At 45.6% G+C, this 16033-nt stretch overlaps 1 protein-coding gene across 2 annotated transcripts; it reads right to left on the bottom strand.

Moving 5' to 3' along the window:
- Positions 1–2245: 2245 nt before the first annotated feature.
- LOC123448959 (uric acid degradation bifunctional protein TTL) lies at positions 2246–8440 on the bottom strand. 2 transcript variants are annotated; one of them, XM_045126018.1, is made up of 6 exons: positions 8091–8440; positions 7889–7962; positions 7754–7811; positions 7574–7675; positions 6972–7128; positions 2246–2868 (listed from the first exon to the last, which is right to left on the bottom strand). In XM_045126018.1, exons 1-6 carry the CDS (start codon positions 8232–8234, stop codon positions 2405–2407), a joined length of 999 nt encoding a protein of 332 aa, XP_044981953.1. In that variant the 5' UTR covers positions 8235–8440; the 3' UTR covers positions 2246–2404. The 2 variants fall into 2 exon arrangements, with proteins under 2 accessions (XP_044981953.1, XP_044981954.1); XM_045126019.1 differs by having other exon boundaries at positions 2246–2793.
- Positions 8441–16033: the final 7593 nt, after the last annotated feature.

Genomic DNA, 16033 nt, shown 5'->3' with positions numbered 1-16033 from the left:
GCTTGCGGTGATTATTTTAGAGAATGCGATAAGCTTTGCAGCATGGCCAACCACGAAACGTACACGTGATACGTGTACGAGGCGGTCGGCTGTGACTACAAGTACAACGAGGCGTATGGGGTCTTTGGCAGTGTTGGTGGTTTACTCGAGACAGAGAAAACATAGAAAAATAAATCTGTTACAGGAATTTTGGAATTCGATAACAGGACGAGATGTGTGTGTGGTTCTGGTCTCTCAAAGTGTGCGTCTTTTTTTCTAAGAAAGAGCCTATCTGATGTCTATACCAAATGATTGTGTTTGATCCAGTTTAAATAATTCAAAAAGCAAGAAAGAGAATGGACTATAATCTTGAAAACCAAACAACCAATATTCTCTAAAAATATCAACATAGTAAAAACCTACTTGAATTCAAATATTAAAGGAGATCTATATAAAAAAATTCCACTTCAATGCACCACTACTCTTCAATCCGATGATAATGCGAAGCGCCGTCAAACCGTCAAAGTACATGAATGTGACTTCATAATAATAAAATAATTATCTACGCCAAAACTCCTACCATCAATGGTGAGATGATGATGTTGTGAACATTAAAAGTGCCAACATGAATGAGCCACTAGAAAACTATAATATATTTTTTACATTAAATTGTTGCATGCAAAAATTAAAGAGGAAAAGTTTTTTTAAAAACACGGCACAAATACATATATAATATATTTTCTTGCATTTGTGCACACAAATTTAAAATCAAACAATGATGTATGAACATAATGTGGTCATTATCATTGGAGATTGTGATTTTTTTTCTCCCGTTACAACGTACGGGTCCTTTTGCTATATCTACCTATAAGATTTGCTACGATGACACAAGGTGATGTCAGGTGACGGTTGGATGATGTCAGTATCAATAACAGAAAATTAGTAAACCCTAACATGGAGAAAATGACCCGGCAACAGTATTGACCCGATCAAATCGACAGAAGACAACATAGGAGGAGGACAAGAGAAGGCAATATAGGAGGACAAGAGTTTAACATGGATAAATCCAAGCTAAACTCGAGACTAATGTTGGAAATGTTTCCCACGACTATAACCCGGCCTGGAAAATGATTCGGAATGGCTATGGAACATTGGGCCACTCCTTGGCCCGGGTCAAGACATTACATGTTGAGATAAGGCGCCAAGTCTAAAGGAAAGGCCCCACTCAACGTGTCGGCTCTAGGAGGAGCCTATGGGCCGCTTAAAGAGAAGAAAGTGGCCCGATGTTCCCTTCATCTCGGAGACAAGATGAATAAGAATTAGACTAGAATACGGTTTGACAGTACGATCGAAAATCTCTTGTAACCCTACGGGCTCAACCTATTATATAAAGGGAAGCCCTTGGGATGAAAAGACTAAGTTGCAATCTCTCGAGAGCTAGGTTAGTGATTCCGCACCCTTATAATTGAGAACACAACCAATATCAATCAAGCAAGAAGTATTTATCTCCATCGGGGGGGGGGGGGGGGGCGAACCTGGATAAAGTCGTGTCTTTTGCTCCCGATCAACCCCGTTCAAATGACCACCTAGTTGCGATGGCTCCCAGACTTATCCTTTTACGAGGACATCTGTCGTGACAAAACCACGACAGGTGAGGGGCCATGACGTTGTTGGAGTGCGTGGAAGAGGAGGCGCACGGGCTGAGTGGCCACGCAGAGAAAGAGGGGGTGGATGGACTAGGGCTGGGGAACACCGACCGACTTAAATAACCAAATTTGACCTCGGGCCACGAGCCCGGGCGGCGCCACACGCGGTTCATACCGCGACGACGAAGGAGGCGTCTGTTGAACCGTCAGGTATTCGCGCGAGTTCGTGTGGGATGGCCAGTCCTCCATTGCGGGCATACCTAGACGCCCCCATATTTGGGCTAGATATGAAGGGTGTCGGGTGAGCGTTTGAGGTCTGTTTAAGACGTCCGTGTGGATTAGATTTTCGTGACTGGTCCATAACCGGACTTTAAGACGTCCGTCTGGATCAGATTTTCGTGACTGGTCCATAACCGGACAGGCCGCCTACGTATTTGAGGCCAGTTTGGGTCATCCGTCTGTAGATGCTCTAACATGGACCAATGTCACATAGATACATGACACTCCCCATTATGACTAGCCTAAAGTATGCGACATGTCAAATCTGAAGTAGAGATGTAATACCACACTCAAGGCCACCCAATCACAAATAGCAATGGATAAAAGTATTGAAAACAAACTGATCCAATGTCACTGCATACTCGAGCTTATTATTACATGGAACATTATTATTCAAATATCACAATGTCAGTGACATCTAAACACCCTGATTTACGACCATTTATGCTTGTTTCAGAACAATACCATCACTCGATGTGATTTACACACAAATTGACAGCTTAGCTGCCACGGTAAGTGGTAAAGGAAAAAGGAGAATGTAAAAGAGGCACATGGAAATGCTCGGTCGCCTGGCTTCTTTTTATCTCAAATATGATGCTCACGTAAGGGAAGAACCCTGACGGTGCATACTTGGAGGTATTGAAACTTATGCGGTAGAAACCAGGAGTGACATTGTCAACGATGTCCATCAGCTGACCGCTGCGTCCATCATTGTTTGTAATCGAAGAGCCTAGGGTTGTCCATCCCTTGAAATCTTTGTTGTCAAATGACGGGGTACTTGACGCGTCCTTCCACATCTCCAGGTGAACTTCAATTCCAGATGCTGGCGATCCAAGAGCCGTGTCCAGCACATGGGTTGTGATAGGAGGGCGTGTCCGGTTGGAGTTGCCTGTAATTTCAGGAGCTTTATAGGCAGAAAGCTGGGAAAGAGCTCCAAGGTGTGCACCAATAATCCGCATCCGATCTATTTGAAATGTTTAATGAAGCTTAAGAAAGCAAAATTACTAAAAGTTGTACATATATAAAAATTGCCATTGACAGCTACACTGTCACAACTGCACAAGAAAGTACACAAAACAATCCAGATAATTATGGAGTTACACAGTGGTGGAGCTATGGCAAGGCCGAATGGGTTGTGACCCGCCTAGCCCATGCTATTTTCTGTAGCGTATACTTCGTTTCGTTTTAGACCATGGAACATATTCCCTGTAGTTATTTTCTACAGTCAGCCCACCCATCTTTCTGGACCAAGCTCCCCCACTTGAGGTACAGATAATTCAGGTGCAAGAAATTGATAAAAATACAGGCCCCAAATAGAAGAAAAAAGCAAAGATCCATGCCCAGGAATTGTCTTTCCAGAGCTCAATCAGCAATGACAAAACTATTTTCAGGGTGTTAACACAGTTAATGTCAATATAGTGTTAAGAATGAATCTTGCACTTTATCTCTTTCATGTAAACTATAGTTTCTACTCCCTCCGTTCCTAAATATAAGACCTTTTAGAGATTACACTATGAACTACATACGGATGTACATAGACATATTTTAGAGTGTAGACTCACACATTTTGCTCCGTATAGTCTACTAGTGGAATCTCTAAAAGGTCTTATATTTAGGAACGGAGGGAGTAGTTGTCAAGAGACAATTCAGTTGCCTTCATATAAACAAACAGAGAACCACATAAAGCAAAGTTATTGTATGTAATAATTGCAATAGTAGATCTTTATTTAGCATCAGGCATTTGCAAAACTAGCCAGTATTCTAATGTTTGCAGATTAGATGTACCAACCTATGGGGCGCAACCATATTTTCAGCTCGAAGTGAAAAATTACATAACGTCAAAACAATTGAACTTTGCAAGTATCAGTGTAGCACCAATGTACAGAAAGACCAAGAACATATCATAGGCTTCGTTGGATGTATGTATTGGGGGCTTGGAATTGCATTGGGTCCAATACCAAATCAACCTTTCTATTGCTATGGTCTCCAATACCAATACAGTTGTTTGGATGTACAAAATTTGTAGATTCAAATTGCTCACTCAATCAAACTGGCATATGAAAATGGAAGGACAGGAATTCTAGGTTTGGTAGCATTGTACAAATAGACCAATAAGGCCAACTCCAACGTGCGACCCCATTTTGTCCGCCAACGTCCGTTTGGGTTTGGGTCGAAACGGACACAAATCGCGGCCCAACGCGCGCCCGTAAACGGACGGGAGTCTGTTTTTTGTCCGTCCGCGACCCATTTCCAGCCCAAATTTGCTCCGTGTTTACATCGAAACAGCATGCGGACAGGCGGGAGGCGCGCCCTTGTCCTTCCCTGGTCCACCCGTCAGGACACGACGTTCCCATTTCCCCATTCTTTCCCCAAAACCCTCCCGCCCTCCCATCCCCATCCCGCTCCCATGGCCGGCGCCCCGTAGCAACACGCCACGGCCGTCCCAGCCGCCAGAAGAAGAAGAAACCGAAGGCGGAGCTCTCGCCGAAGGAGCTCGACCGAATCAATCGAGAATCGGACAAGAGAAGAGCCCGGAGGGCCATTATTGCGGAGAGGAAAGCCACGGCCCAGGCCGCCCTCAAGGCCACCGCCGCACAATACAAGGCCGTTGTTGAGGGCAACGAGGCTCTCGTCACCAAGGCCACGCGGGCAGCGACGACACACACCCTCCTCCTGCTAGAGATTAGCCAACCATTCTTTCCGCCGCCGCCATGGCCGCGGCGAGCACATGCTCGTCGGTCGTTCACCCTCCACAGGGCCAGTCGCCGAGCTCCTCCACAATACCGCAAATGGGCGGTGTTCATCCGGCGCACGAGCATGCTACGACCCGGTTCTTCACGTCACCAGACGGCAGCGTGATAGCGCCAGCCACCCCCGCCCCCACAGCCGTCATCGACCTCAACGTCAACCATTGGGTCCGGTGGCGCCGGCCAGTCAGTCACCGGGGATGCAAAGGAAGCAGTCGCGGGCGATTCCTACAGCCAACCTTCCCGACGCCTACAACCTGTTCGACGGAACGCCCTACCCGACGCCAGGGCAAGACGACCCCGACTTCAACGCTTTCATGGAGATCGTCATCTATGAGGGTTGTGGTCAAGGCCAAGGCTTTCATGGAGAACGTCATCTATGAGGGCTTCGATCCCGCCAAGACGGACGCGACCAAGATGAAGAGGTCGACGACATCGGCCATGGCAACCAAGAAAAAGAGGCTAACGACCATGGCAACTAATGGCATGAAGACATCTATTGCAAAGACGAAAAGGGCGTAGACATTGAGAAGGAGCCATAGTTTATCGATGAGCTCAACCAAAGAGCCAGTGTACAAAAGAGGAAGCAAAACATTCGCACAGGACCATACACCAAAGATGAGGATAAGTTGATTTGCGAGGGTTGGAAGGAAATAGGGCAAGATCCCAGACAGGCGCTGAGCAAAAAGGTGTCGTCTTTTGGGGATGAGTTCATAAGACCTTTCATGAACGTAGAAAGTTTCCACCCTACAAGTTTGCGAGTACCCATGGCATCAACTCAATTCAAAAGGGGTGGGGGTTTATCCAACAAGAATGCAACAAGTTTTGTGCCGCGCTTGAGAGTGTTGAAGCCCGTCTCGCGAGTGGCCTAGGTGTGGGCGACTTGGTATGAACTTCTTCTCTCCATTCCTATACCATGTTCATGTTTGTTGCATTTTTTGTCCTTCACAGTTGCATTGTGGCCTTCACTTTGATTGTGTAGGCATTCCAAACTTTGGAAGCCTTGAAGGCCCGGCATGCGAACAAACCATTGACCCTCACCCATTGTTGGACACTCATCAAAGATTGTCCCAAGTTCAAAGACCAATGTGCCACTCTAAAGAAGCATGGAGGGACGACGCCCGTGGCTGGGGATGAAGATGGAGTGAAGAGGCCGAGGGGCAAGACCAACTCGAAGGTGGACGAGAAGCGTGATGCGACATCTTTCGCCTTGCAAGAAACTTTGCAAGGCATGATGACCCAAAAGGAAGCAAGGGACGAGAGGAAGCGCCAAGAAAAAGGGGAGCAAATGAAGGCCTACATCGAGGTCCAAACGAAGAAGCCCGACATGGAGGAGGCAATCAAGAGGAGGAAGCTCGAGATCGAGGAGGTCGTGCAAACGAAGAAGCTCGAGATCGAGGCCACCAATGCAAACACCAAAGCAAAAGAGGTTATGCTAGCTTTCATGACCATGGACTCAAGATGTCCCCGAAAAGAAGTTGGTTTGAGAAGAAGCAAAAGGAGATGCTCGATCAAGATGATTGAGCCAGCTTGTGTGCCGAAATGAACTAGGAAGGTCGAAAATGAACTATGGCCGTTTTTTGTGCATTGGCAAGTGTGCCGGCCACTTGCTTTGTTTGCCGGCGTGAAACTATGGGGGTGTTCATTTTGTAGGCTGGCATGTGTCTCGGCCGATGTCGCTCTGGCGGCATGAACTATGACCGCGGTGCCTAATTTCAGTTTTCATTTCCTTTGCAAAAAATTCAGGCGGCCGAGCAAAATGCGTCCGCCGATTGGGCGCACTGCCAGGGCAAATGTAGAAATGGCCAGACGCCACCCCTTTGCCCGACCCAAACAAACAGAATTCGGGCAAATCAGACGACCGTTTGGGACGTGCGTTGGAGTTGGCCTAAAACACCAATCTTAGGTTTCTCGTGGTGGAACCAGCCCACCAGGGTTCAAGTCCTAGACTTGGCACTAGTGCTCGCATTTTCCTGGATTTATTTCAGTCTTTTCAGCGATGTTCGTTCAGTGGTAGGAAACATTCCCATCGACTATCAGACGCCTGCGGTGACTTTGTAAATCTCAAGATGTTGTGTCGGCTCAGTATCTCGGAGGTGCTCATAGAGGTAAGGTGTGAGTGTATGTGTGTGTATGTGAGCATTTGCGAGTGTACAATGTTAAAAAAACACGAATCTTAGGAAAGCACGAGCATGCGAGATCAATATCGTTCAAGTTTCAACTATAGGATAGATAAGAAAAGAAAGAAGACTCAAGCAAGTGGATAAAAAAGAGCAGACGTCTATTTTACCACAAAATGTGTCAACGGATAATTCAATACCTGCTGCTTTATCCGGTTGGCTAATCTGATTTTCACCTGAAGTAGGGGGAGCAGCAGTTTCTGATGCGAAAAGCTTTGCAAGACGCAGCTCAGTTATCTTCAGTTCTTCCTCTGCCGCAGCCTCAAGCTCAACAACTGGTCTATTTGCATAACGCCTCTGGGAAAAGAAGCAGGATGATAAGATAACTTCAAAATCGTTACAGAGATAGAAAGAAAAACATTGTATAAAGGCTTTCTAGTAATATGATTTTATGATCAAGTCATAGCGCACGCAGTGCACTGTACCAGGGCTAAACTCAAAACTGAATACCTCAGGTCATGTCAAAAGCCAAAGGAACAGAATTTAGTTTCAATACAAAAATTCTGGCCCATCAAGGAAGACCACTATCTATTGTCACTCAGAAAACAGCTGTTCTTCCATGATTCTGATTTTACTGGTATTCCACGGATCACAATACCGCAACACCTAAGAGAGAGGGCTAATAGCAGACTTCTAAACAGAAACCATGTTACTGCTGCACGAACTGTTGAGATGACCTGACCAGTCATACATGTCAATTACAGAAACCAAATATTGGAATTTAGGATAAACATATGCAGACCTTAAGCTCAGCTAAGACCTCAGGGGCAGTCCTCCCAGATGCGCATATCATGAACACGAACCCAAACTTCTCCCTGTATTTGGCATTCCACTCGGACAACTCCTGCAACAGTTTCAAGAAACCGAATTGAGTTCACCAATCAGATCACAGATGCAAGGAATGCAGTGAACAGCTTTGCACCTGCGCAGTCGAATCAGTGGCTGTGGAAAGAGCAGCTGATTGCTCTTCCTTGCTCCACCTGTAGTGACTGACAATCAGTGACAGCAAGAAGCAAAAGTTACTGAGCCCATCAGAAGTAGAAGTAAGGAAACCGACTTGGAGACGGAGGAGGAGGTGCTTCCGATGGGTGGGTGGGCAGCGAAGGCCTCCAGCCATCCAGTCACGTCCACCTTGATTTGTTCCACGTCGATCCCGATTGCACGCACGTGGGCGGCATGTATCAGTATGGGAAGTGAGGGGTCTTCAGACAGGAGGATGGGTGCAGGGAAGAGAGATTAGGAGATCGAGAGCTACCTACCTCGTTCAGCCAGATGCGGCGGGCGGCAAGGAGCGCGTTGGCAAGAGAATCAAAGGGGGAGGCGGCAGCCAGCGCGGCGGCAAAGCGGTGGCTGCCGTTCACCCTCAGCACCTCCTCCACGCTCAGCGGCCTCAATGTCGCCATCTCAACTGGTTGATTTGCTCCACTGCACTGGTGCCACCCGCGACGGCCGTCGTCGGACGCCTCTTCGGTTGCCGCCGATCTCCAACGACGCCTCAGATCGGAAGGGGGGGAGAGACGAGGGGTTGCGGCGCTGGATGCGAGTTGGGGAAGGGTGGGTGAGAGCGAGCGCTACGAGAGCAACACCTGTTTTTGCCGGAAGGGTAAGACGAAGGTGAATTTACCGATCTAAATACTAAGTACTCCCTACGCTTTCTAAATACTCCCTCCGTAAACTAATATAAAAGCACTTACACTTACTAACAAAAGGCCCGTACATTGCAACGAATTTTTTTTCGTAATTTTCAATGGAGATGACCATATTTTACTGCATCACTGAGATACACTATCATTCTTAATTTCATGAAATCACGAACAGTTTAGAAATCATAACATTTTCTAAAAATCATGAACATATTTAAAATCATGAATATTTTTTATCACTTATAGGTGATATTGACAATGGGTTAAGGTGACAATTAAGCGACAGTTTTGCGAGATGGCCTTTGTGAAAAAAATAACATGTTAAATTTGAAATTAAGGTTTGAAAGATATGAATATTTTTTTAAATACTCTAATATGTAAAATATTTGAGGTTTTAGAAAAGGCTAGAAAAAATGGGGAGTACCTCGGATTGAACCCTGGTCTCCCGGACAGGATAGATACGACGTAGCCAACAGGTTGGCTAGTGCCCTTGTGTAGTCTAATGACATAAAGGTTGATGAACCAGAAGCTAGCGACGGCGATTTAAGAAAAAACGAATTGTTTCCACTTATTAATGGCATTGGTGGGTAATTTTCATCAACTTTAGGGGCAATGTTAATGACGGACTATAGAAGCACTAATTGCTTTATTAGTATTATTTAGTAGGTAAAGATATTAGTTTACGGTGAAATAAATGTTTCATTAAAAGACTATATACGTATGTATATAGACATACTTTAGAGTATAGATTCATTCATTTTGCTCCGTTGATATCTTTAAAAAGTCTTATATTTAGAAACGGAGGAAGTATATTCGTTCACCCTGATTTTTTTCGAGATCTCACTTTTGTCATATCTATAGGAGCAACACCTGTTTTTGCTGGATCCCCTTTCTCGTCGTGGAATTCCTTTCCATCCATTTCCCCTCAAAACCCGTCATTGTCGTCGTCTCAACTCCCTGTCGCTTCTTGCCATACCTGCCCAAACGAGCGGCCCGACACGGCACCAGCACGGCCTGTGCTTGGCTTCCTCGCCCGGCACGGCCCATGGAGGCACATTTAGTAATCGGGTCATGTCATACCAGCCCGTGGGCTGCGTCTTCAGGCTCGCGCACGACCCGATTACTAAATGAATCGGCGTGTTGGCCCGTTTAGCACGTTGGGCCGTATATTTTTAGCCTCGTTGGTTCATTTTTAGGCCTATTGGATTGTATATTGTGTATATATATATATATATATTAAAAAAATAAAAATAAATAAACGGGTCGTGCCGTGCCGGCATGCCCGCAGGCCGACCTGTTTGGCGAGGTATAGTTCTTGCTGCCCCCGTTACACCGTGCCACATATGTTCCACCTAATTTGAGGGCGGGGTGCCCATTTATGTCGGTGGGCTCGCGACCGCCACCGGCACCATGGATGAAAGGACGTGGATGTCGCCTAGAGGGGGGGTGAATAGGCGCTTTAAAATAATTACGGTTTAAGCTTGAACAAATGCGGAATAAAGCTAACGTTTAATTTGTCAAGCACAAAACCTAAAACAACTAGGCTCACCTATGTGCACCAACAACTTATGCTAAGCAAGATAAACAACTAAGTGATAGCAAGATATATAACAAGAAACAATATGGCTATCAAAAAGTGAAGTGCATAAGTAAAGAGTTCGGTTAAGAGATAACCGAGGCACGCGAAGACGACGATGTATCCTGAAGTTCACACCCTTGTGGATGCTAATCTCCGTTTAAAGCGATGTGGAGTCATGATGCTTTTCAAGATGCCACTAAGGCCGCCGTAATCTCCTCACGACCTCGCACAATGCAAGATGATGTGATTCCACTAAGGGACCCTTGAGGGCGGTCATCGAAATCGTACAAAAAAGTTTGGGGCAATCTCTACAACTTAATTGGAGGCTCCCAACAACACCACGAAGCTTCACCACAATGGCATATGGCTTCGAGGTGACCACAAATGCTCGGGGCAATCTCCACAACTTAATTGGAGACCCGACGCTTGCTCGGAGCTTTACACCACAATGATTGAGCTTCGAGGCACCACCAAGCTTCTAAGATGCCAAAGCATCCACGAAGAACAATCTCTAGGGGTACCAAGAACCCAAGGGTAATAAGCTTCTCAACTTCTCACTTCCACAAATCACCGTGGAGAACTAAACCGATGCAACTAGTGTAATGGAAAGAACACACGAAGTGGTCAAGTCCCTCACACTCAAATCCCTCCACAACAACAAAAGCTATGGAGAAATACGAGAGGAAGAACAAGGAGCTCACAAAGAACTCCAAGATCAAGATCCAAGGGGTTCCCCTCACATAGAGGAGAAAGTGATTGGTGAAGATGTGGATCTAGATCTCCTCTCTCTTTTCCCTCAAGAACTAGCAAGAATTATTGGAGGGATTGAGAGTTAGCAAGCTCTAAGAAGGACAACAATGGGGGAAGAACACGAGCTCAACGGATGGATTAGATCCAATGGGGAAGAAGACCCCCTTTATATAGTGGGGGAAATAATCCAACCGTTACCCCCATTCACAGCCCGAGCAGAGCGGTACTACCGCTGCTAGGAGTGGTACTACCGCTCCTAGGAGCGGTACTACCGCAGGGTAGGTTCACCAACCATGGTAGTAAAAAATAACTTCCGTGCCTACCTCCGGTGAGGCTGCGGTTGAGCAAAAGTTCGACGGCACGATAGTACCGGACGGTACTACCGCCAGAGAGCGGTAGTAAAAACTACTACCGTTCCAAGAGCGGTACTACCACTGGCACTGGCGGTACTACCGCTGGCCACTGAAACCGCCATAACTTTCGCATACGAGTTTCGAATCGAGCAAACTCAAGCTTGTTGGATTCAAGACGACAAGAGCTATCCAATGAACGATACGATCAAGCTACTCACTTGAGAGACCCCCTTGACAGTACGACAATCTATCCTAACCTGTACCTTGCACCTAGTCCTCTTGAGCTAGATGACGATGATCTTGGCTTCCTCAAGATGGACCACCTTTCTTGATGTTGGTTTCATGAAGACTAGTTGATTGCCCCCCATACTCACTATGGTGAGACACTCTTCAGCACATCTTCACAACTCCATTGCCACCATAATGGACGGCAAGCTTCAAGCATGATATCTTCGTGATGCTCCACTTGAACTTGCACACCGCAATCTTGATGACGATCACCACTTGATGTCTTCCTTCATAGGTTGAATGAGATCTAACTCTTGATGCAAACCCATGGAAACACACCCAACCCCACATAGAACTCTCACGAAGACCATGGGTTAGTACACAAAAGCGTTATGGATAATGCTTACCATACCATGGGATCACTTGATCCCTCTCGGTACATATTGTACACTTTGTGTGTTGATCATCTTGATTTACTCTTTGCTTAGTCTTGATCAACATTGTGTCTTTATGACCAATCTTTGGATAATACTTTGAATACCACCTTGGTCGTCAAATAAACTCCTTGAAACCAACAGATGGACTTCAATAAGTGACTATGGACAAATCATTCGAATATAACTCAATGCAACCATTAGTCCATAGGGGGTGTCATCAATTACCAAAACCATATACACAGAAATATGCTCTAACAATGGATCCGCCCTAAAGCTTGGCGCACGGCCTTGTGAGCCTCGGAGTTGGTTGGGGTCGCCCACGCCGCATAGGAAGGGATTTCAGCATGTTTTGCTTCAGTAGTTGGGAGAGAAGAAAGGGGCGATTTCCCGGTTATTTTTGTAGGTGAGGTTCGGGTGAAATTCACGGGCGTGCATTTTTGAGATGGATCGAAGTCCGTCCTCGTCGTCTTTGTCGGATGATTCACACATAAAAGATATGATAACAATGTCGACAATCAAGTATTGTTGCATCTTGTGGACGAATTTGAGAAGGGCCCAAAGAAAAAGTGTTATGGATTCGCGATTGGCCCGCTATGCATTCCTTGCAACCGAGCTCTCAGAGACAAGGTGCTCATGAAGGACTACTTCGTCGAGGTAGCGCCATATTCGGGTCTCCTATTTCGTAGGCAATATCAAATGTGTAGGTCTCTATTCATGTGCATCATGGAAGCTTGCGAGCAGAATTGTTGTTTTTTCACTCGACGTAGGAATGTTGCCGGCTTGCTTGGCTTTAGTGCATATTAAAAAAATCAACGACGGTGAGAGTGATTGCATATGGTGTTTCCGGCGACTACGCGGATGAATATCTTCTCATTGAAGAAGATGCCACCATCAAGTGTGTTTGTGTCATTGCGAAGACAATGGTCTATATTTTTGACCTATAGTACCATCGAGCTCCAAACGAGGAGTACACAAAGAAGCGCATGTCAATGAACGAAGAAAGGGGATGACCAGACATGCTAGGTAGTACTAGCGGATAGTGCGCAGCGACACGTCGCGCCATGTAGATCACTTAGCTATTTAGTTTGTCTTATAATGTACGAAAAGTTTGTTTGATATTTTGCTTAGAACAAAGTAGTTTATATATAAAAACGATGCATTTAGTCCATACACAGGCGGGTAACCATTAAGACACAATAAATAAAAGGAATAGTTCATCTAAGTGGGACATACATAGGGGGTCTATAATACGAGTAGTGCGTACAAGGAGATGGTTCGTCTAGGTGGCGCATACATAGGAGGCCTGTTATAGATATCCGAAAGTTGTTGACCATTTCCTAGATTTGGGATGCTGATCCTCCGGCGGGGTTTGTCTCGGTAACATAGTGATAAAGGGAGGAAGCTAGTTCTTCTTCTCGTGTTATTGGTGGTTTGTGTCCAGTGTAGACGATGTTGAAGCTTGAGGATGCCCTCGTTCTCTCCGCCTCGCCCTACCACCGAACACCAGCCTTCCCATCTTCCCTATCAGGCGGAGGTGGTGGCGAAGCTGTTGCACCTCCTTCTACTTCGGCTGCACCAACGCCCTCTTCACATACCCCCGTTAAGAGAGTATGGGACTAAGGGGTCCTCGGGTCGCCGACCTATCTCTACAGGTCGGACTCCTGGGACACTTCGGGTAGCCAATGACACATACAAGGAAGATTTTACAAGACTTGGTGATCAAGACAAGGACTCCTCTACACCGACATAGTGACTTCATGACAGCAGACCTTCCCCTTCAACGGCACCAGAAGAATGCTGCTAGCACTCTTCGGCAATCGAAACTAGAAGAATGTTGTTGATGGCCCACCAGCGCTTGGAATCGTAGCAGTTTTCGAGGGTAGAGTATTCGACCCAAATTTGTTGATCGCCAAACAGGAGGTGAGAGAATACTCTCGAGTATTAGCAGCTGAATGTGTCAGATTCAACCACACCTGAAAGATTAGTATCTGCAAGCAAGGTATCAGTAGCAAAGTAGTATGATAACAACGGTGTCAGAAACGATCTGTTGACGGCAGACTATGCCTAATTGTCGTATCAATGGCGCCAGAAGTTGCCCGTTGACGAAAATTGTCTGTTCCCGTCAATGACCAGCGTATCAAAATTGTAGCAGGTAGCAACAATGTAACGAGTAATAGCAGTGGCAAGGAACAACAGTAGTGACAGCAGTAGCAAGTAGCAACAGTAGCAAGCGACAGTAGCAGCAGAGCAAGACAAGTAACAACAATAGCAATAGTAGTAACAACAGCAGAGCAAGACAAGTAACAAAAGTAGTAGGACGAACTCGTAGGCAATGGGTCGGTGATTTGTTTGGATGATATTCATCATGCAACAGTTATAACACGGAGAGATATGTGGCTAGCTCCCGTTCGTCAATGTGATGTAGGCATGCATTCCGTGTGTCGTCATACGTGTTTAGGGAAAAGAACTTGCATGACATCTATTGTCCATCCCTCCCGTGGCAGCGGGGTCCAAAAGGAAACTACGGGATATTAAGGTTCTCCTTTTAATAAAGAACCGGACCAACGCATTAGCACTTGGTGAACACATGAACTCCTCAAACTATGATCATCACCGGGAGTGGTTCCGGTTATTGTCACTCCGGGGTTGCTGGATCATAACACATTGTAGGTAACTACAACTTGCAAGATCGGATCTAAAACACACATATATTGGTGACAACATAATAATTTCAGATCTGAAATCATGGCACTCGGGCCCTAGTGACAAGCATTAAGCATGGCAAAGTAGTAGCAACATCAATCTCAGAACATAGTGGATACTAGGGATCAATCCCCATCAAAACTAACTCAATTACATGATAGATCTCATCCTACTCATCAGCGCCCAGCGAGCCTACGAATAGATTACTCATGAACGACGAAGAGCTTCATGAAATTGGAGAGGGAAGAAGGTTGATGATGACGATGGCGACGATTTCCCCTCTCTGGAGACCAAAACGGACTCCAGATCTGCCCTCCAGATGAAGAACAGGTTGTGGCGGCGCCTCCGTATCGCAAACGCAATGAAATCTTCTATCTTTATTTTTTCTGGGACGAAAGTGAATTTATAGAGCTGAGATTGGGGGCGGTAGAGCCACATGGGCCCCACAAGCTTGCCATCCGCCACCAGGGGGTGGCGGCTTGAGGGCTTGTGGCCCACTGGCCCACCCCCTCAGGAGGATCTTTGCGCAGGTATTTTTCATATTTTCCAAAAATAATCTCCGTAAATTTTCAGGACGTTTGGAGAACTTTGATTTCTGCACAAAAACAACACCAAGGCAATTTTGCTAAAAACATCGTCAGTCCAGTTTAGTTCCATTCAAATCATGCAAATTAGAGTCCAAAACAAGGGCAAAAGAGTTTGGAAAAGTAGATACGATGGAGACGTATCAACTCCCCCAAGCTTAAAACCTTGCTTGTCCTCAAGCAACTCAGTTGACAAACTGAGAGAGAAAGAAAAACTTTGACAAAGTCTGTTTGATCTTGTTGTTGCAACTATGTCTAACTCATAACCAGAATTTCAGCAAGATCACAAGTTAACCACATAAGCAAGTGACACAAAGGTCTCATGGTAAACTAATATCAATGGCATAATCTGTTGGAATTATGCCCTAGAGGCAATAATAAATGTATAGTTATTATTATAATTCCTGTATCAAGATAATAGTTTATTATCCATGCTATAATTGTATTGAATGAAGACTCATTTACATGTGTGGATACATAGACAAAACACCGTCCCTAGCATGCCTCTAGTTGGCTAGCCAGTTGATCGATGATAGTCAGTGTCTTCTGATTATGAACAAGGTGTTGTTGCTTGATAACTGGATCACGTCATTGGGAGAATCACGTGATGGACTAGACCCAAACTAATAGACGTAGCATGTTGATCGTGTCATTTTGTTGCTACTGTTTTCTGCGTGTCAAGTATTTATTCCTATGACCATGAGATCATATAACTCACTGACACCGGAGGAATGCTTTGTGTGAATCAAACGTCGCAACGTAACTGGGTGACTATAAAGATGCTCTACAGGTATCTCCGAAGGTGTTAGTTGAGTTAGTATGGATCAAGACTGGGATTTGTCACTCCGTGTGACGGAGAGGTATCTCGGGGCCCACTCGGTAATACAACATCACACACAAGCCTTGCAAGCAATGTAACTTAGTG

The sequence above is a fragment of the Hordeum vulgare genome, chromosome 4H (genome assembly GCF_904849725.1).
Source record: "Hordeum vulgare subsp. vulgare chromosome 4H, MorexV3_pseudomolecules_assembly, whole genome shotgun sequence".
Classification (NCBI taxonomy): domain Eukaryota; kingdom Viridiplantae; phylum Streptophyta; class Magnoliopsida; order Poales; family Poaceae; genus Hordeum; species Hordeum vulgare.
Note: the sequence above shows the minus strand (reverse complement) of the source record. Positions and strands in the feature narration are given on the sequence as shown.

Bases quoted from the DNA above. Each gene is read 5' to 3' on its own strand.
- LOC123448959 (XM_045126018.1), bottom strand. From the start codon at position 8,234: ATGGCGACATTGAGGCCGCTGAGCGTGGAGGAGGTGCTGAGGGTGAAC. The intron at 7,676-7,753 runs GTGCAAAGCTGT...AAACTGTTGCAG, and splicing joins CCACTGATTCGACTGCGCAG to GAGTTGTCCGAGTGGAATGC. The intron at 2,869-6,971 runs GTATTGAATTAT...CATTTCAAATAG, and splicing joins CCAACCGGATAAAGCAGCAG to ATCGGATGCGGATTATTGGT.